Source organism: Canis lupus, chromosome 4 (genome assembly GCF_011100685.1).
Source record: "Canis lupus familiaris isolate Mischka breed German Shepherd chromosome 4, alternate assembly UU_Cfam_GSD_1.0, whole genome shotgun sequence".
NCBI lineage: Eukaryota > Metazoa > Chordata > Mammalia > Carnivora > Canidae > Canis > Canis lupus.
This window is the reverse complement of record NC_049225.1, coordinates 74,355,450-74,376,941: the sequence shown is the minus strand read 5'-3', so window position 1 is coordinate 74,376,941 and position 21,492 is coordinate 74,355,450. Positions and strand designations below refer to the sequence as shown.

The following is a 21,492-nucleotide window of genomic DNA, read 5'->3' as shown; positions in this document are numbered from 1 at the left end:
TAGTTCTTCTCTCTTGCCAGATCAGTGAGATGTCGAAGGAAGTCACCAAGTTGAAGGAGGCTCTGAACAGCCTGTCACAGCTCTCGTACTCCACGAGCTCATCCAAGAGGCAGAGTCAGCAGCTGGAAGTGCTGCAGCAGCAGGTCAAGCAGCTCCAGAACCAGCTGGCTGTGAGTGGACTTCTTTCCGCTGCCGGCTGTGGGTGGGGATGGGGTGGGCGAGGCCGATTCCACACCAGCTCAGCTGGGAGGGGGTGCGGGTAGGGGTGAGAAGAGTCCCAGCCTGTCGGAGTGGCGCTCTGCAGGGCAGTTGACTGAAGCCACCTTGGGAGAGGGCAGGAGGAGGAAGTGGTGGCGTTCCCGGGCATCACCGACGAGGGGGGTCACCTGCATCTCTGAGAAGGGAGGAGTTGGCAGGACAGTGGGGCAGGCTTCGTGCTTACTCATCCACTAACTTTTTACCTCCTCTCCATTTTTCTATCATAGTCTTTATCGTCTCTGGCAGTGGCAATAATTTTTTTCTTATTAGGGGCAGGGATCTCTGATTAGGTGTGCATCTGTGCATCTGAGTTGCTCCTTGGCCCCTCTGCTTATTTTACCTGGGAAAGTCCTTTCATTTCATATGGCTGTTGTGACAGATCGACATAAACTTGGTTTGAAACAAGAATCTGTGCTTTTAAAATTCTGGAGATTGGGGCGCCTGGGTGGCTCAGTCAGTGAAGGATCCTGCTCTTGGTTTTCGGCTCAGGTAGTGATCTCAGGATCCTGGGGTGGAACTACGTGGGGCTCACACTCAGCACGCAGAGTCTACTTGCCCTTCTCCCTTACCCCTCTGCTCCTCCTACCCCTCTAACCCCACCATCCCTGTTGTGCTCACTCATACACACATGCTCTCTCAAATAAATGAATAAAAATCTTTTTTAAAAAAATTTCTGGAGATGATGAATGTGAAATCAGTTTCACTAAAGTCAAGATGTCAGCCAGGCTGGTTCCTTCTAAGAAGCTCTAGAGGAGAATCTGTTTCCTTGCCTTCTCTAGCCTTCAGAGGCCACCTGAATCCCTTGGCTTATGGACCCTACCTCCACCTTCATACCACTCCACCTCTGGTTCTGTCCTCCCATCTCCTCCTTCTACCATCGACCTTGCTTCTCTCTTTGAAGGAAACTTGTGATTTCATTTAAGGGATTACTTAATCCAACTACAAGGTCCCTTTCACCAAATAGGTAACATTCCACAGGCTCTTGGGACTGGAGTGTAGACATCTTTGCGGGGCCATTATTTCACCTACCACAATGTTTGTTAAGGTTTTAGTTGACACAGGTATGTTGCATTTTCCATGTGAAGCCAAGGGTTGGCCTGTCCTAGACACTCTAGTTTCCATTTACCAACAGGTGGATTGTGTGAATTCTTCAGTACACACATGATCCTGGTGAACTCAGGTTTACTCTGGCTGACCACAGAGTACACAACCAGCTAGTTTGTGTTATCAGTTCTAGCAGTGAAGGAATGATCGGGGATGAGAAGATGGTCTCTGGTGTGTTCTGCAGGTCATTTTTCTGATGAAGCAGTTATCACAGACTTGTAAAGTGCTAATGGTTTATATAATCATTTTTACCATTTTCAACACATTTAATTAATATTATACCAGGAATAAGACACAGTCCCTGCCTTCAGTGAATTTATACTCCGTGCCTTTCCATATTCTCGATGTGGTAAGCATCCACTGGTGGAGGTGATGCTTATGCTTGTGCCAAATCTCGAAGGGATAGGCAGGAGGCAGCAAGGCCTGAGATGGGGCATTTAGGTGCCCCTTGGCAGTCTTCGCAAAGACAGTCCCAATGGAGTGGTGGGGTGGAATCTGGACTGCAGTAGGCTGCCCTAGAGAAGTGACCGAGTAGCCAGGTATCCTGGGAGGCTGAAGGACCACAGCAGAAGGTGGGGGAAGGGGAAGCCTTAAGCAGATTTGCTGGACAGGTAGGAGCTGGTGACCAGAGGGTGAGGTGCTTTCGTTTTTTTTAATAAAGATTTTAATTTATTTATTCATAAGAGACACAGAGAGAAAGAGAGGCAGAGACACAGGCAGAGGGAGAAGCAGGCTCCATGCAGGGAGCCCGATGTGGACTCGATCCCAGGTCTCCAGGATCATGCCCTGGGCTGAAGGCAAGCGCTAAACTGCTGAGCCACCTGGGCTTACCCCAGTGAGGTGCTTTCTTATGAGATTTCAGAGGTAATGACAGAGGCAGGGCTGCGACCGTGAGAGTACATGGCCAAAAGGAGGGCAGCAAGTCAGGGAGGTGAACACTGGGGAACTGTGAGACTGAGGCATTAGTGGCTTGTGCACGTGGATATATTGCAGTCATCTAAGTGATGACAGAAACAGGGATGGAAAGGAGGACATTGATCAGAGATGAAATTTTAAATGACTGAGTGGAGATGTCCCAAAGATGGGAGGAAACAACACGGAGGGAGGTCCTAAGCACACTTTCAGATAGCGCGACCTTCAAAGGACTGAAGTTCAAAGGTTGTCCTTGAATAGGAAGGATACCTCATGTTCTGACATTCATAGAAGCAGGTGAGAGGGGTATTGATGGACTTTTGTAGACTTTTGAAGTGGTCTATATATGATAGTCTCAATTTTCATCATGAAATAGGAGGAAAACCATCTTCTTAGAAGGGTTTGGAGCTGAGTGAAGGTTCTTGAAATAGTTACCAAGAGGAATTGGAATAATAGCTCAACAAGGAGAAATAAAAGCACAAACAGTGGTCCTGAGGAACCAGTTGAGATTGGTGCCACCACCCTCGTGTATCTCCTGGGTACACTGAGAGTTGAGTAATTGAACTCCCTGGGGACTATATGACTAGCTATAGAATGAGACACCAGTAACTCCTTTTAAAAGAATAGATTTTAAAAATTAATAAATATTTGGTTATTGTGTGGAAGTTGGAAAATACAGAAGACTCTTGAAAAGTTTCTATAAATAAGAATTGTCCATAAGCCAACCACTCTGAGATGGTCACTTTTTGCATTTGATATGTTTCTTTTTTTTTTTTTTTCGATATGTTTCTTTACACTATTTACTTTGTGTGAATGTATCTATATATTTGCATAATTATGTATACATACACTTTTAAATGAAGGTAGGATTATATAATAACTACTTTTTTTACATGAATTTTCTTCTAGAGTTGACATACCAAAATAGGAACTAGGTAGATGCTTTTCCCCTAAGAATACTGGCAGATGTTTCCCTAGGAATAGTAACAAGTGTTCAGAAATATACAACTCAGTGAGCCCACGATTGTGAAAGCCTCATATGCTAGGATTTGGTGGAGGGAATCACTTGGGTAGCATTTGGTGACAGCTTTCTTACAGTTTTGAGATTTTGTTCCTTGAAGGTCTCCTAAGCTCTTAACAGTGTCAAATCGTCTCTTTCCAGGAATGCAAGAAACAACACCAGGAGGTCATATCTGTTTACAGAATGCATCTTCTGTATGCTGTGCAGGTATGCTAACAGCCTGTGGAGTACCTGGGTGTCCTGAAGAAATACTACATCAGATGTCACCCAAACTCCCATCCTTAAACTAGCAGAACAAATGAGAATTCAAGGAGAATCTCTTTGAGAAGCTTTAAAATGCCTTTTTACATCATTTATGGAGAACAGCCTCATCACTTGTTGAGAAATGGAGGAGGATGTGGCTGCTACCCCCACTAGGAGGAGCAGCCCAGACTTTATTTTCAGGCATGCCCATATTCTCGGAGCCATCAGCACATTCTCACCCCATGACTGTTGGTGGCTTGGCCAGCTGGGCTCACATTGGCAGCTGAGACCCAGAAACCCTTTGCTGGCGACCCTAGTAGACCCAGCCTCATCATCATCCAGAGGGAAAAGAGCAGGGCCATCTCTCTCAGCCCCTCATAGAAATGTGGGAATCCATAGGACTAACATTCCATTGGAAGATCTGGGGGGGAAAGCCAAGGGCTTCATCCCAGCCAGGTTATTCCCTTGGGGAGACAGCCAGCACTCAACTTAGGTTCTACTGATTGTCTTTTGTTTGAATTCCCTAGGGCCAGATGGATGAAGACGTCCAGAAAGTACTGAAGCAAATCCTTACCATGTGTAAAAACCAGTCCCAGAAAAAGTAAAATGGCTCCCTCAGCAGGACACTGCCCCCCTTGTTGTCCATCTTCGTGGTAGATCTGGAGTTGTCGGCAACCACTGCCATTGTGCTCCCCCGTGGTACACACCGTGGCCTAGCAGAGCTTTTTCCTTTCCAAAGGCAGCTTTCTGAGGACTGGGCCCTGGAGAAGACTGTCCTCCTCACAACCGCTTAGGGACTTCAGAGCAGCAGAGGTGACACTCCCTATTATCCCTTCAGATCCCGGAGCTGGGGTCAGCCACACCCAGGGGCTGGTCCTGGTGCTGGCGGCTGGGCACCCTCCTTGGTAGCTGAGGGGGTTCCCCGGCTCCATGTTGCTTTTGTCCCTCCACTCAGGCTGTGCCATTCAGCACCAGGGGGGGCTGTTTTTGCCTTCGGCTTCCAGTCCTAAAACACGACCAAATTAGGATGGCGCTCGTTAGGTGGTTTCCGCTTAAGAGCCTTGATCGTGATATCCTGTGGATTTTCAAACTCTTGATTCCATCCTGCCCCCCATCTGCCTTAGATAGCTCATCGCCCCTGCTTGCCAGTCCCACAGTCTGAGGAGGGCTCTTCACTAAACTACGAAGTGGGAAAACAAAAGCAAATTGTCCTTAGGAGTTCTTTTGAAGCAAATTGTTGACAGAGTGCAAATTTTCTATGCAAACTGGCCTCCTGCTGTTATGGGCGAAGCTCAGGAATCTGGACGTTTGTGTTTCAACAAGGGACGGTAGACTGTGCGTTTACAGCCAAAAGAAATGCCTCATAGTTCTTAACCTCAATTTTTTTAGAAATGTTTTTTTTTTCTCTCTACAATATTTTTTATTGGCTCTTAAAGATGTTTTCATAGCTAAACCCCTAAATAAGTGAAATTTACATTAGACTCTATTAACAGAGTATTTTTAGGTAACCATGCTTGCGACTTTTTTAAAGCATTAACTTTTTCTTCAGAGTTTTCAGCTATAGCCAAGGGTAGTTAGGTATTCCTATTCCAAACTCAACATGAGCTGCCACCAGTACTCCTAGACCCTCTGCCATTGTGTCCTTAGAACTGAAGATACTAAATCGTCCTTTTACCCACGAAGTATTTGGGAATACCCCAGCTCTACCGGCGCCCAACAATTCTCTCTGGAAGGACTGTTGGTACCGCTTTTCCACCGTTGACGCTGAAATCCTAATATGGTACATGTGATGGTGCATAGCAAAAGTCGTGGGGGAAGATATTTCTGTTCACTTTACTTTCAGGTTAAAAAATATTTGAACTTGCTTGCAGCTTCCTTACGGCATTGTCCTTACTGAGGGATGCCAGCTGAATGCAGACATCTCCGGAGTATATAACTAAAAGTGCAGGCCTGCTCTGACCGCACCCACGTACCGCAGGGCTGCCTGGGCGCACAGGGTGCTTGGCTGTATCGGAGGATGTGTTCATCTGCCTTGGCTGAGGACCAAGGACAGCAAAGCAAAAATGGCTTTCAAGCTTGGTGTTACTTTTCTTAAGTTGTTTATAGTTCAGCAATTTCGAAAATGCTCCAAAGAAATGTGAAAGGACTTTTTGTCACAGCACTTAATACAAGCAGCCGCCCCCCCTCCTGCCCCCGCGCAGAAATGCTGCAGAGTATAAAACTTGAGACATTTTTGTAGGATGCCTGGCAAAGTGTAGCCTTTTATCTTGTTTCAGGATGCATATTTATTATTATAAGTACTCTGGTTAAATATTGAAAAGTTATATGCTGTAGTTTATAGCATTTTGCCTTTGTAATTTACAGAAGGTATTGCAGAAAATAAACTTCTGTTTCATTTTGCATCTCTGTGGTTGGTTTTTTGGTGCATTCAAGCCATATGTATATGGCTTCTGAGGATCAGGTCAGGAGCGCTTGGGTGTGAGGGTGTTTTTCGTCCCAGTCAAATTCAGTGGCAGGCAATGGTCCACAGTCTCTTGCTACCTGTACCTCCTTGCCACCTCCTAGCATCTTTAATCTCAGACTCTGACTCTTGCTTCCACTTTAGAAGACCCCTCTGATTACATCATACCCACCCAGATAACCCAGAAGAATCTTTGTTTAAAGTCAGCTGATTAGCAACTGAACCCCAAGCATCGTCGCCTAGTGGGCAGCTGCATCATGGCTCTTCAATTCAAAACTGCCTCTCGGTTGTCTGCAGTCTTCTTAAGTAGTTAAAATCTTCCATTAGGAAAATAAAAAAAAAATCTTCCATTAGATTTTTTTTTCTCTTTCCTTTTCCTTTTTTAAAAAGGTAATACATGCCCATGCTTTAAAAAAAAAAAAATCAAATACCTTTTCTTATCATATTATAAGGATAATTCATTCCTTTAAAAAAAAAACTCATTAGGGTGAATTTTCACAGGCTGAATCATAATTAAAACACCAAATGACAGGGTCCATGGGTGGCTCAATCAGTTAAGCATCTGATTCTTGGTTTGGGCTCAGCCCATGATCTCATGGGTTGTGGGATGGAACCCCACATCTGGTTCCTTGCTTGGTGGGAAGTCTGCTGGAGAGATTCTCTTCCTCTGCACTTCCCTCCTCCTCTAAAAATGAATGAGTAAATCTTAAAAAAAAAAAAAAAAAAAAAAACACCAAACGACAATAAAATGGTTGCCGTTATTTAAGTAACATTCTTTATCATAATACAATGGGCCGTCTTCCTTTACTCAACTTGGTTCTCCTGCCTCTACTCAGCTTTCATCACTACACACCATGCATGCTTAATTGGACCTTTAATTTCCTCCCCTACCCTGAAGACAAAAGACAAGTTAATGAAAATAATGCAAATGGGATATGAATTTATTAACTATTTTAAATTATCAAGTGCATCCACCCTGTGAGCAGAACTTACTTCAATGGAGGCCAACAGTTCAACTCAGAAGTTGATTTCTCAGAGAAACACCACACTCGGCTGGGCAGTTAACCAAGCTACATCCAAACCAGGCTTCTTAGATGGAAAGAAATGCTTCATGCCAGAGCTGGGGTATGAAAAGAAACTTCCAAGCTTTGAGGACTAGATGTCAACTGAAATTAAACTGAAAATAAATCTCTCTCCTCCCAATCCTTAGTTCACCTCTCCAGAGGCAACAGCTATTAAGTTCCTCGGATGAGCTGAGACATTCTATGTCTGTATATACCTGTAGGCATGTATTTTGTTTTCCCCTTTAAATATAGAAGTGTACTTTATACACTCTTCTGGACCATACTTTATACTTAAGAGGTACTGGGCTGGCTCAGATGGTAGAGCATGCGACTCTTGGGGTGGTGAGTTCAAGCCCCATGTTGCAGGGAGAGCTTACTTTAAAAATTACTTAAAGTATCTTGGAGAGAGATTGTTCTCTGTCAGCACACCTAATTCCTTTTAACTGTTGCATAATATTTCATAGTATGATTGTGCTGTTTTATTAGTTCCTTATCGATGCTTCCAGTATTTCACAGCCCTAAAATGATGGGATGATGTCCTATGTATAAATGTCTTTATGCTCACATGAGCGCTACTTGAATAATTTTCAAATTGCCCATTTATGCAATAGCATCCATCATGTGATACAAGAATGCAAAAAAAGTAGACTAGTATATGCGTCATCACAGTGTGTGAGAAAGAATGGCCTTTTTCTTCACATTGGTTGAATAAGACTCATCAATTTGTTTTCCTCACATAAACTTGAAGACAGACTGCAAAGCCTTTAATAATTAAACTCCCCCAACTTCAGATAAACACATGACATGCTGTGTGGGGGAAATGCTCCCAGAATGTGTCAAAGCACAACCCTGTGCAACGTGGCATAACTGGAACGCTAGATGCTGACAGCAGCAGAAACCATCCAGCAAAGACGGGGGTGATGCTTTGTGAGCAAAGTTAAAAGGCAGACTGCAAGGCAAAGAGGGGGCTGAGCAAAGCAACAGACCAAAGAATTCACAGAGTGGTAATTTCTGTTCAGCTCAGGGCAAAGAACTCAAGCATGAGAGTTGCATATTTGTGAAACAATCAGAGGACAAGCGCTCAACTATGGTGGTTGCCATAAGTAGGCCATAGGAGCCCAAAGGTTGAGGCAATTAGTATGGCAATTAGTATGGGTTCCAGCAGATGGAAAGCCTCCTCTGAAGAGTAAATCTCTAAGAGAAAGAGGTGAGGGGAGGGGGGCACCTGGGTGGCTCAGTTGGTTAAGCATCTGCCTTCAGCTCAATTCATGATCTCAGGGTCCTGGAATCAAGCTTCACTTTGGGCTTCCTTTTCCCTCTCCCTACCACTCACCCTGCTCTTTGTCAAATAAGTAAAATCTTTAAAAAAAAAAAAAAAAGTCAGTGTAAGGGAAGACACTACTGCACATTCATTATAAACCAAGCCCTAAAATGGGAAGAAACAGTATATTCAAATACTGTGTACTGGTACTGGATGTACCAGATTATAAATGGGAGATGCACAGGGGAGAGAAGGGAGCAAGACACTGCCAAATAATGTAAGCTTTTAACAGGAGAAAGATCAGTAGTACGTGTTCCCAATGTCACTTCTGGATGTTTTTAAACCTGTGCAAATTAAGTCAAGTTAAAACACACTGAGAGGCAGAATAATGCTCCCCCCTCCAAACCCCCCCACTCCCCGGGAAAGAGGTCCATGTCCTGATCCCTGGACTCTGAATATCTTAAGTGGCAAAGGAAAGTTAAGTTGGCAGATAGAATTAAGATTGCTAATCAGCTGACCTTAAATAAGCTTATCCTGGGTTATCTAGTGCATCTCATTTAATCAGAAGGTTCTATTAAAATGCAAGGAGTCAAAGATTTAGGGGCACCTGGGTGGCTCAGTGGGTTAAGAGTCTGCCTTCGGCTCAGGTCATGATCCTGGGGTCCTGGGATTGAGGCCCACATCAATCAATCTCCCTGCTCAGCGGAGAGTCTTCCTCTTCCTCTGCCCCTCCCCCTGCACATGTTCTCTTTCTCTCTCCCTCTCATTCAAATAAATCTTGAAAAAAGTCAAAAACAAAGATGCTGCACAACTGGCTCTGAAGATGGAAGAACAGGCCACAAACCAAGGAACGCAGGTGGGCTCTTGAAGCTGGAAAAGACAAGAAAACAAAATTCTCCTGGAGAGCCCCTAGAAAAATCAGCCTTTCCCACACCTTGTCTCTAGCCCAGTGACAGCCATCGCAGACTTCCAACCTCCAGAATGATGTCATAATAAACTTGTGTTGTAGTTTGTGGTGATTTGTTACTGCAGCAACAGGGAACTGATACACATATTAAGGAGCCAGAATCTTTGCTACCGGAGTGTTCCCGAAGATGGTTCAGAGTTTCCTAAATGTCACTGAACACTAATAATAAACTAGACACTGTGTTGAACACTAAAGGCTGGATGGTGAACCTAACAGCTCCCACCCACAAGGAGCTCACCACGGATCGCGCAGGGCCTACCACCCAGTGGGTAGAGTATTCATGGGTGGGTGGGTGGGTGGATATTTAGATGAATGGATTGCCTATAGGGCCCTGCAGGCTTTACTCTTTTTGCTGGCCCATTCTTCTGTCTCCTCATTCTTTTGTTTTAAAGATTTTATTTGAGAGAGAGAGAGCAAGAGAGCGGGCATGAAATGGCAGAAGGGCAGAGGGAGGAGAAGCAGACACCCCTCTGAGCAGGGAGTTTCAGCACAGGGCTCGATCCCAGGACCCTGGAATCATGACCTGAGCCAAGGCAGACGCTTAACCCACTGAGCCACCCAGACACCCCTCCTTCTCATTTTTTTTTGAAGATTTATTCATGAGTGACCCAGAAAGAGAGGCAGAGCCATAAGCAGAGGGAGAAACAGGCTCCCCTGATGTGGAACTCGATCTCAGGCCCCCAAGATCATGCCCTGAGCAGAAGCCAGATGCTTAACCACTGAGCCACCCAGGTGCCCCCTCTTTCTCATTCTTGCCCTTTTGCTCTTCCTTGAATCCACCAAACTTGCTCCTGTCTCAGGGCCTTTGTACTTGCTGTTATCTTAGAATGCTCTTCAACTTGACGTTTGTTTGATGGCTCCTTTATTTCTTCTGCTCAATGACCTTGTCAGAGAGGCCCTCCTCAACCACACTATATAAACTTACATACCCTACATGTCCACATCACTTTCTAGATCCTTTATCTGGCTGTACATTTCTCCCATATAATTTGTCACTTCCATGTAAGGTGGTTCACCCAGCTGAGGGAGGAAAAGAGTCCTAAAATCCAGTCCAACCTCTGTTCCCAAAGCTTTACTGCTTAGGAGGGGCCTGAGTCTGGCTGGAGGAAGAAGCTTCTTTTTTTTTTTCCTTTTCTAATTCACACAAAGTTGTTGCCTATTTCCCTGGCCCTGTGACTTTTTCTAACTTGCAGAGACATCAGACTATTTACTAATAGCCCTGTTTTTCTTATTCTAGTAGAATAGAAGCTCCAGAAGAGCAAAATCGTTGTCTATTTTTTCACTACTGCTTCCTTAATGCTTAAAACAGTATTGGGCACATAGCAGGTATTTCTCAATATGTTTTTTCTTCTGGTTGGATGGACAAAACCATGGGGAGTGAGAGAAACTCACAGAGTACCAATGTGATTGTGAGTGTCAAGATGTAACTAAGGTTTATATTTGGGGACAGGGTGAAGATGGCAAAGAAAGAAAAAAACAGCACACAGTTTTGGAACTCTGAGAGTTTAACATTTAAAAAAAATTTTTTTTTAAGATTTTATGAGAGAGAGAGAGAGAGAGAGAGAGAGAGGGGCAGAGACACAGGCCGAAGGAGAAGCAGGCTCCATGCAGGGAGCCCGACGTGGGACTCGATCCCGAGTCTCCAGGATCACGCCCTGGGCTGAAGGCGGCGCTAAACTGCTGAGCCACCCCGGCTGCTAAACTGCTGAGCCACCTGGGCTGCCCCATTTTTTGTTTTTAATTTGACTTCTGATTTTACAGGTGCATGGCTTTTGGTCAAAGCTAATTAAATAGAAGTAGAACCAGACTATCATTTTTAGAATGGGAATTCAGGGCCTGTTCTGGTACCTCACTTCACAATGATGGGCAGGAAACCGAGTTCAAGAAAGAGAAGTTACATTTCATCTACTTAAGAGTCAACTCCTAGAACAAAAACGTTATAAAACTTTTCAACTTGATGAAGACCAACTTAAGGGTAAGGGAAATCAGTGTTAGAGAACAGAAAACTAGTTCTTTCTTATCCCCCCTTTGTGTTAAATATTGTTCAAAGAGTCACAAAACTCTGCAGCTTGCCATCAAAGAATCCTGGGGACTGGGGGTGGGTGGGTTAGAAAGCCAGTGGTCACAAATATGCTCATTGTAAGGGTAAGAAAACTCAGACTCAGGGGCTGTGATTTGCCCCAGGCCACACAAGAGTCCAAACTAGAGCCCTGAAACCTTGAAGCGGAGTTCATTGTTCTGCTAGGAAAGAGTATAAAGGGGGTGGGATCTTTCTAAAATTTTGGCTCACGACTTTACAGGTATGGATTTAAACCCTAAAAGGGTGTCCAGGTTTTACCTCAGAGATATTTAAGCAAATTCATTTATATAGCTCCTCCAGCCTAACTGCAGAAAGGCTATCTTGGCAGTCTTGGGTCAACAGCAATTAAACTTCAACCTGGAACTGGAAAGAACAAACACCAAATGCAAATACCACCTTTCAAGTTCTTGGTAAATATTTTCCTTCTCTCTCTACCAAGTCTGTTTTGGTGGTGGTGGTGGTGCGTGTGCGTCTGTGTGTTGAAAACAAGGACAGCGGGGATCCCTGGGTGGCCCAGCGGTTTAGCGCCTGCCTTCATCCCAGGGCCTGACCCTGGAGACCCGGGATCGAATCCCACGTCGGGCTCCCGGTGCATGGAGCCTGCTTCTCCCTCTGCCTGTGTCTCTGCCTCTCTCTCTCTGTGTCTATCATGAATAAATAAAATCTTAAAAAAAAAAGAAAAGAAAACAAGGACATAGCATCAGCTTGACTTGTCCTAGGCCCCTGGCTCACTGTCGGGCTCGTGTTGACACCCTTACCCCTAGCTGGCCCCAGCTGCCCCTGCACCTGTCGGGTCTGCATTACCCTTACCCCCGTGTGTTCCGGGCCCCTGAAGAGTCGTGGCATCAGAACACCTGCTGCGTAAGTGGGGGCGACGCGGGGTTTGCCAAACGCGCCCCACCTCTCGAAGACAGCGTCGGGAGCAGCACTACCGGCCCATTCCTTAAGCTACTCCCTCCCTGCGCTCGGCTTTCGTGATCAAGCGCAGCTCAAACCTTACCGGGACGGGCGTCACGGTCACACCTGAGCCCTTCCTCGGGGGCCGGGAGAGCGCCCCGACAGCCGGGAACGGCGGCTGCTCCCTCCCAGCCCGCGACGGGGCTTCCCGTCAACCCGGGAGCTCGAGTCCCTTTCAGGGAAACTACGGGGGACGAAGGGCAGCCCGGCTGGCTCAGCGGTTTAGCGTCGCCTTCGGCCCAGGATGTGACCCTGGAGACTCCGGATCGAGTCCCATGTCAGGCTCCTTGTAGGGAGCCTGCTTCTCCCTCTGCCTGTGCCTCTGCTCTTTCTGTATCTCTCATGAATAAATAAATAAAATCTTTAAACAAACAAAAAAGAAACAGGTGACGAAGCGCCCGCAGCACCGGTGGAGACGGGAAAGCCCAGGGTCCGGGAGGAGCTCCCGCGCTGCGGCCGCGGGCTTTCCGGCGCCGGAAGTGCCCCGCGTCGCCATGGCGACCGACGCCGACGCCGCTCGCGGCGCGGTCGGCGGCGTTCCGTTCCCGTGGCAACCCCGGCGTCCCCGCGCCGGAACCCGGGCTTCGCGCGCGCCGCGCCGACCGAGCCGAGGGCCTCGCTTCCGCCGGGCATCCGTGAGGCGCCCTGAGGCGGGTGCGCCGACGCCGACGCGGTCGGAGGGAGCGGAGCGCGCGGGCTGAGGGAGCGGCCAGGCTCGTTCCGGGGCGTGGCTTCCCCGCCCCCCAGGTGCGCGGCCCCGCCCCCGCCCCCGCCGCCGCCTCCAGGTGGGGGCCGCCGTGGCTGCAGCACCCGCGGGGAAGCGGCCTCCGAGGCTCGGGTGGGGCCTGGTGGAGCCTCCTGGAGCGCAGTTTCGGAGTCTGAGAACTCAGAGCTCCTCCCCCCCGCCCTCGGGGCTATGGTTTTGGAAGCAGAGATTAGAAAGCGAAATTAAGCTCTTTCTGGTGTTTGGACTGTGGATGTTCAGGCTCCTCAGGTGGGAATGAGTGACATTCTGCAGGGTGAGATGAGCGGCTTTCGATTCCGATTTTCTTTTCTTTTTTTTTTTTTAAGATTTTATTTATTTATTGAGAGACACAGAAGCAGAGACACAGGCGGAGGGAGAAGCAGGCCCCTGCAGGGAGCCCGACGTGGGACTCGATCCCGATCCCGGGTCTCCAGGGTCACGCCCTGGGCTGCAGGCGGCGCTAACCGCTGAGCCACCGGGGCTGCCCTCGATTCCCATTTGATCTAGGCAACAGGGAGAGCCATGAGAATTGAATTTCACAGATAATTATAAATCAGATTTTTGTCATGAGGTTTCAGCCGTTTCCCCCATCAACTAAGGACAATACCCAAACGGACGCGTGTGGGTCCTTGACTGGGCCTCCCTATTAAATTAGCGGGCTAGCCCTAGGGGCAAGGAGAGTTAACCAGTGCATTGGCCATACTCATTTAATGCTTAAAACTGGTTGCTTTGCTTGGCTCCATCTGGCAAAAACAGTATCTGACTTGAGTAGGAGAACCTAGTTTTGATGATTCAGGAGCTGTAAATATACTGGCTTTAGGGAGGTAAAAAAAAAAAAAAATCAGGGATTTTGGAGGTACTATGGAGTGGGAATTAGGGGAAAGATTTAATTCAGAGGTTTAATTTGGCAAATGCCATTAATTTCTGCTTTACAGGTATCTCTATACATTAGTGTGTATATTGGATTTGTGGATTTCAGATGCGTTATGTATCTGGGCAGTTTCAGTATAGCATCCAACAGGGAAAATAGAGTAGACTTCTGAGTCTTTTTTTTTTTTTTTTTTTTTTTTTTTTTACCCCCAAAGCCAACCTGACTTGTGATTCTTGGTAGGAAGAAGATGCAGGCTAGCCCCATCCATATTCCAACTGTCAGCAATGACACGGACTGGGACTTCTGCTTCCACCTGTAAGTACTACAGAACCTTGACGTCACACTCACTGGCCTGGAACACTGGGACCTCCCACTTAAGGCAAACCTGGGGTGCTGAGCTTTGCGTGCATATTATATAGAAGAGAAGATTGAGCTTCTGTGATGTGGTTTTTTTTTTAAGATTTTATTTATTTATTCATGAAAGACACAGAAAGAGAGGTAGAGACACAGGCAGAGGGAGAAGCAGGCTCCGTGCAGGGAGCCCGATGTGGGTGGGACTCAATCCTGGGACTCCAGGATCACGCCCTGAGCTGAAGGCAGACACTCAACCGTTGAGCCACACAGGCGTCCCTGTGGTGTGTTTTATTTTTTTATTTTATTTATTTATTTATTTATTTTTATTATTATTTATTTGTGGTGTGTTTTAATAACAATTCTGCTATATGATCCATTTGTACTTGTGCAACCTATGTAAGAAGGAAAATAATTGGTTTTTCCTAACTGAAGGGAAATTTCATTTTTTATAGATAGGCTAGTTATCACAAGATAAAGTCAAAGAGAATTAAATATAACAGTGAGCAAATTAAAATTGTCTTATGAAATAGACGATAAGTAAATGAAAACTTTTACATCATAATAGCTCATACTTAGTGAGCAAATATTATGTGCTAGGCACTGTTCTAAGTACTTATTTACATGTATTAAGTCATCTCATTGCCCCAAGGTCTCTGTACCGGGTATACTATTAAACTGTTATAATTTTATAGCTAAGGAGTGTGAGTCCAAAAAAGGTTAGGTAATTGGCCCCAAATTATACAGCTGTGATTGAGATTTGGCAGCTGGATTGCAGAGTCAGTTCTCTAGCCATTTTTCTATACTAGGGGTTCCCAACTTTGGCACTATTGACATTTTAGGTTGGATAACTCTTTGTTGTGGAAGCCTGACCTATGCTTTGTGGGTTGTTTAGAAGCATTCCTGGTCTCTACCCAGTAGATGCCAGTAGCACTGTCCCTGTAATGACAAACCACAGTGTCTCCAGACATTGCCAAATATCCCCTTGGGGCAATGTCACCCTTGGTTGAGAACCGTTGCTTTATACCAGTGCTGCCAAATAGAAATATAACACAAGTCACAAATGCCAGCCACATGTGTAATTCAAAGTTTTTCAGTAGTCATGTTAAAAAATAAAAAGGAAATAAGTAAACTGAATTTTAATACTGTATCTTTATGTAGAAGTGTTTTATAAAGTAACTCATGAAATATTTATATTTTTTCTTCATACTAAGTCTTTGAAATTCAGTGTGTATTTTATACTTACAGTACATCTCAATTCAGATTAGCCACGTTTCATGTGCTTAATAGCCACTATGTGACTAGTGTTTATTAACATCTTAGTAATTTTGTACCACTTCATAAAATATCCTGAGGTTAAGGACTATATAAGTATAAAAATTGAAGTTAAGATGTAGAGTTTACAGTAAAGTATCCTGGAAGTAATCAGATAATTCATATTTATTATTACTAGTCTGAATTCATATCTATGATGGCAACATAAAGAATAAGTCATAAACCTGGCAAGACAGACCTTTCATTCAACCTGCATATTCTTTTTATTCTGTTATTTTATCTTTCAAGATATCTGACTGGTCAGTATTCTCCAGTCCTCTTTCTTATTGAAGATGTTAGATGCAAAGCTAGGTTAGGGCTTTGCATTCTCAAGTCATTTGTCAAAGCCTCAACATTTCTCCTTCCTTTAAGGTGCTTTCTGTTGAAGCTTGCTACCTTGGTGTCAGCTTAATTTTATTGAAGACTGAACTTAAAATATTTAGGACTTCTAATTTTTAAGATCCATAATTGGCAATCTCTTTGGCAATCTCGATAGATTGAACTTAAGCTCCAGGTCTGTGCAATGTGCAGCCTAAGCAAAATCTTCTATTGAGGGACTAAATTTTCTGTTCGTTTATTGACTTATGATCTTTTGCCACAGATTCCCTCCATCTTCAGTATTTTTCAGGTATACTAAAGGCCATGTTTTCTTGTTTCATTCATTTGTGCATCATTTAACAAGCCATTATTTGTCTTTACTGTAAGCCAAGTATCAGGGTTTCAGAAACAAATGAGATTCAGCCCTGTGCCTGGTGTATATTTGCTAGAAGGCAAAGACAACTCGGAAACAAAACAGACAAATTTTGAAAATGAGACTATAGTGTGTTTCACACCACAGTAGAAGTTTGGAGGAAATTTTTGCAAGCCGTTTAAAGGCTGTCTCTACTTGCTACTCTAGTGCGAGACTCCAGCAGAGGTGACATCTGAATTGGGTTTTGAAGGAGGAGCATGGAATTCACCCAAGCAGAGAGGAGGCAAGCTTAGCACCTACCTTCTGATCACCTTGCATCAGCCATGTTCTCTGGCTTTTCCACTGGGTTGGCAATGTGGAAACAAAAGCTCACTTTTTTTTGTTTGTGGGCAGAAAGTGATTTTGCCAGGGCCTGGGCCAGAAGAAATGTTGCTCTCCTGTCCATGTGGCCTGGTTCATTCGTGTGCCTCTGGGTGGATTATTTAGAACAGGAAATCTGGATGGATATTAACACGGTGTTTTTCAAACCTAGTGTAAAAGATTATACTTGACATCTTTCCTTTCTTTTCTTTTCTTTTCTTTTCTTTTCTTTTCTTTTCTTTTCTTTTCTTTCTTTTCTTTCTTTTCTTTTCTTTTCTTTCTTTTCTTTTTTCTTTTCTTTTCTTTTCTTTTCTTTCTTTTCTTTTTTTCTTTTCTTTCTCTCTCTCTCTTTCTCTCTACAGTAAACATTACTTATCTAATCAGTGGAAAAAGAAGATAAATTTTATTCTTAAAACTGTGTAGTCGTTGAACTTTTAAAAGCTATTGTATATAAATAAAAATAAAAGCTATTGTATATACAAAGGTGACTCCTTTGGGGGACTTGTTTATAATTAAACATTCTATTGTTGCTATTAAGATTTCAGAATTCTGTTTTTTCTGGATCACTTTGATTTTTCTAGTGATGTTAAGATGTGGTTATTCTTTTTTGTGTAAGATTAACTCCTTTGACTTTTATCTTTACCATTTCCAATTACTCATTCATAATTATGTTCAGCATTGATGACAGATTACATTTTGCATGTGAGAGAGGAGCAGGCAGGAGGGAAAAAGGGAGGGTGGGAAGGAGAGAAGTGAGGAGAGAGAGGGCAGATTTTCAACCCATTCAGCTCTTTTCAACACATTTATTTGTAATACAACTGAGAAGGTCATTTTGCTTCTGCATCTGCTCTTGACTGTGTAGGGTTCCCTCCCTTCTCCTTGGTGGGGCCGCATCCTCTTTAGTTAGTTGGCCACTATCTTTAAGAAATATGAATGAGGGGGATGCCTGGGTGGCTCAGTGGTTGAGCATCTGCCTTTGGCTCAGGGCATGATCCTGGGGTTCTGGGCTCGAATCCCACATAGGGCTCCCTGCAGGAAGCCTGCTTCTCCCTCTGCCTGCTTCTCTGCCTCTCTCTCTGTTGCTCTCATGAATAAATAACTAAATAATCTTTTTTTTAATAACTAAATAATCTTTAAAAACATTTTAAAAAAAGAAACATGAAAGAGAAACAGTGAAGTCTAGATTCAAACTGTTATTCCCTTCCCATTATTTCATTATATCTTTCCTGGTTTGAATCAGAATTTTAGAATATAAAAGATCTTTGAAATCTTCCAATTCAACACCTTCATTTTGTTGTTGAAGAAACCAAGTCATGGAGCTAATAAAATAATAATATCTTATATTAAAATAGTACTTACTAAATAGCAGGTAATCACCATGCTAAGATTGATAAGTATTATCTGATTTAATCTAGTCAACTCATCTGATTGACCTCATTTTATAAAGAAGCGAATTAATAACTTGCTTAGGATCACATGGTTAGTAAGTAGCAGAGCTAGGACTCTGGTACAGGTGGGTAGTTTACCAAATCTCTTTCATTTGAATCACCACATTGCTGTCTTGATTCTGGGCTTCAAGGGTGACATGAGCTTATCCCCCAGACTTTATTCCTTCAAGTTTATATTAAAGTGCATATTCCTACCCCCCATTAGAAGCACTCTGTCCTTCAATTTTAGCTGGTTTGAGATATGCATAGGTCACATCTGAATCCATGCCCCTCTCTGGTATTTACAGGTCACAGCAAGCTAAGATCCCAGCATACCAGAAAAGGGATGAGTTGTATTACTCTAGTGGGTCTGGAGAGAGTGAAGAAGACATCAAAGCCAAGGAGGAAAAGGCCGTAGGCTACATGGCTCTTCCTAAAGAGAAATTGGCCCATTCCCAGAAGAAGATAACTCAGCTTATTAAGAAAAAAATGGTAAAACAAAAAGCTCACTAGGTTTTAGTTTCCCTGTAAAAATATGTCCGTGATTACAGAAGCTCTGCCTTCATGGGATACTGAAGCACTCGAGGCAGAGGAAGTTCTATTTTTTTTACAAGTGGAAGAAAACAAAGCAGACCATGGTCGGGTAGCAACCTTGCCTTGAGGTTCCAAACCTGGGTCACTGTGCATTCTTCCATGGAGTATTTGCACTCCTAGCTTTAAATGGAAAGTGAACATTTCATTCTTTGTGTTGATGTTTGATTACCTTTAATTAAAAACCTGTTTGTTTGTTTTTTTTATTTCTCCTGAAAGGTTTCAGAATGATATCTCTTGGGTAACAAGAGGCCAGGATAAGAGGCAGGAGACTGAGAACAAAGGTAGCCAGGCTGAGGTCCTGGCTCAGATGCCAGTTCAGTGGACTCATGAGCAGACTAAAGCACCAGAAACGGGAGGTAGCAGCAGAGGTCAGAGTCTAGGTGTGCATTTTTCAGAGTGAGGCAAATACTTGATAACTAGTCAGAGCAAGTGTTATTAATAGAATATGCAAAATCCAGGAACCCGAGACAAGATGATAGTGACCTCTGTTATTAGAATGCAGGCACCGGCATGCTCACAGAGCATGATTTATCAACTAAGGAATTCATCCACTGACTTCCTGGCCACCCCTGGCCACGGGAAACATGGGCTTAAAATCATGTGTGGAGAAAAGGTCTGTAGATGGCTTTAGGAAAGGCCGAGAGATACCTCACAGGCAGGTGATAGAAGCTGATACGCCTAGTTGAATATATCTACAAATTTACCTCTGTAAATCATCCAGAGGACTTGCAAAACAGGACAGTCATCTCGGCCTGTACCCATTAGCATTTTACAGACCCAGGCTAGAACCTTCGCTTTTAGAAACAGACAAGTACCATCTGTTATAGAGTACAAGTGTGAGTTTTTAAGGCATGACAACTCCTTGGCCAGTTTGGATAATGACAAAGATTTAGACTTAGGAGTTAAATCTAGCCTAGCCTAGTGCTCACAGACCTGAAGGGCAGGAGGATTGGAAATAGCAGGAGACTTCTAGAGTCCATATTGGTTTCCTCAGTTTCACCAGAGCAGGAAGCTTGAGGATGGGTAAATACAGGATGCCTAGAGCCAGGACAGAACTTAAGCCTTTGTACTCCCATTCCAGGGATTTTTCATGGTAGTATGTTTCTTCTTCAAGTGAAACTTCGTAAATTCGGTGGTTAGCCCATGGAGAACACTCAACACTTCTGACAGAATGGGCATTTGCAAAGCATTGAGGGAATGCCCTGTAACACTCTGCATGTGTGCCTATGAGCTGGGAGCAGGTGAGGTGGCAGGTTAGGAAGGAGACAGGGGAGCAGTCTTCCAACGCTGTATCTGTTTACGACCCCGTAGGGTCACACTTAGATAGCACTTAACACATTTGGACCCCTTTGATGATGACTCATTTTCCTACCAATCACTCCCTGAGGTGAATGGTATGGGTTTCCAAAGAGAAAAGGAAGCCAGATCTCAGGGTGATCTTACCCAAAGCACTGCAGTCCATAAACATTAGAACCAGAGCCCAAACTCCAAGCTTTTGAGGCTTTGAAGTGCTAGTTTAACCTTACTAGAAAGTCAGTGCTTGATTTTTATCAATTTGTGCAGCCAATTGATATGTCTTGTCAAGTCAATGAAATCTATAACTTGAAGACACAATTCTGTGATCTCTTAGAGAACTCTGCCTATGAGCCCTAGGGCAGCAGGGAGCTCTTCCCCACCCCGTCCTTATCCTAGCCAATAGAGAGATGATTCATTCAGCACGTATGGAATGAGTACATCCTCTGTGCACTGGGAAAACAGTAGTGAACATGAGGAATGAACTTCTGTTCTCAAGGAACTTCTATGTGGGGAGACATAATAGACAAACAAAATATAACAGTGCAGTATCAGAGAGAGGTAAGTGCCAGGAAGAAAAAAATAAAATAGGGAATGGGATAGTAAGTAATGGGGTGCAAGACTATTTTCGATAAGATGCCAAGAAAGACCTCGCTGAAGTGAACAAAATGATGAAACAAGAGAGTGAATGACGTGTTCGAGTGTCCCAAGATGGGACATAGTAGGTACAAAGGCCGAGTCGAATTAGTTTGCACTGTTCAGGAATATCTGGTCTGTTTTAAAACCCATGTTTATATTAATAATAAAAACAAGCTATTTGGTCACCATTGGAGGATGCAAGTGACTGCACTCATTATTTTGAAAGCTAGCAAATAGAAAGAAAATAAGTCGTGTATCTTGTCCTCCTGTTACAAACTGTACTACTGGGTAACCAAAAAGTAGATGAGGGGAGAGTTTTCTTTATGCCAGAATTATGCCAGCTAACACACGAAGGAACAATGATAGAAGAGGCTATCAGCATTTTATAAACTTTTATGAATGAATCTATGTAGTTATGTCAATAATCAGAAAAAGAGACAGACATTAGGTGTGTTCTGGTGGAAGAGCATATGCAAACCCATGAAGCAGTTTGGCTTAAAAAAAAAAAAAAAAAAAAAAGGGATCCCTGGGTGGTGCAGCGGTTTGGCACCTGCCTTTGGCCCAGGGTGCGATCCTGGAGACCCGGGATCGAATCCCACATTGGGTTCCCGGTGCATGGAGCCTGCTTCTCCCTCTGCCTATGTCTCTGCCTCTCTCTCTCTGTGTGTGTGTGACTATCATAAATAAATAAAAGTTTAAAAAAAAAAGAAGAACAGAACTAAAGTTAGCCCAATTTCTAAATCCAGCTCCCAATGTAAAAGCAGAACAGAGAATGGAGGGACATGTTGAATGACACCATAAGAATGCAATAAACAAAATGTACATGTTTGGGAAACACTGGAATCCAAAAGACCCAATTTCTTCAACAAATAATTTGCA

General features: G+C 44.0%; 2 protein-coding genes across 16 annotated transcripts in view; both read left to right on the top strand.

Annotated features, from left to right (window-relative positions):
* RAI14 (retinoic acid induced 14) overlaps window positions 1–4,945 on the top strand; it is a 137,862-nt gene extending 132,917 nt beyond the window's left edge. For all 10 annotated transcript variants that reach the window (XM_038535376.1, XM_038535377.1, XM_038535382.1 and 7 more), the window contains 3 exons: window positions 21–170; window positions 3,437–3,502; window positions 4,066–4,945. In XM_038535376.1, the coding sequence (XP_038391304.1) occupies window positions 21–170; window positions 3,437–3,502; window positions 4,066–4,143 (294 nt within the window). In that variant the 3' untranslated portion in view covers window positions 4,144–4,945. The remainder of the gene's footprint in view (window positions 1–20; window positions 171–3,436; window positions 3,503–4,065) is intronic.
* A 6,170-nt stretch (window positions 4,946–11,115) lies between these two features.
* The window catches only part of TTC23L (tetratricopeptide repeat domain 23 like), a 59,864-nt gene continuing 49,487 nt past the window's right edge, over window positions 11,116–21,492 (top strand). For 2 of the 6 annotated variants that reach the window (XR_005358603.1, XM_038535361.1), the window contains exons 1-4: window positions 11,116–11,266; window positions 11,663–11,781; window positions 14,185–14,259; window positions 18,396–18,579. Coding sequence is in view for 5 of the 6 variants with exons in the window: in XM_038535361.1 (XP_038391289.1) it covers window positions 11,249–11,266; window positions 11,663–11,781; window positions 14,185–14,259; window positions 18,396–18,579 (396 nt within the window). In the remaining variant the exon portion in view is untranslated. Of the gene's footprint in view, window positions 11,267–11,662; window positions 11,782–12,946; window positions 13,076–13,102; window positions 13,348–14,184; window positions 14,260–18,395; window positions 18,580–21,492 lie in introns of those variants that run through there. The other 4 variants (XM_038535364.1, XM_038535365.1, XM_038535362.1 and 1 more) reach the window with 4 other exon arrangements.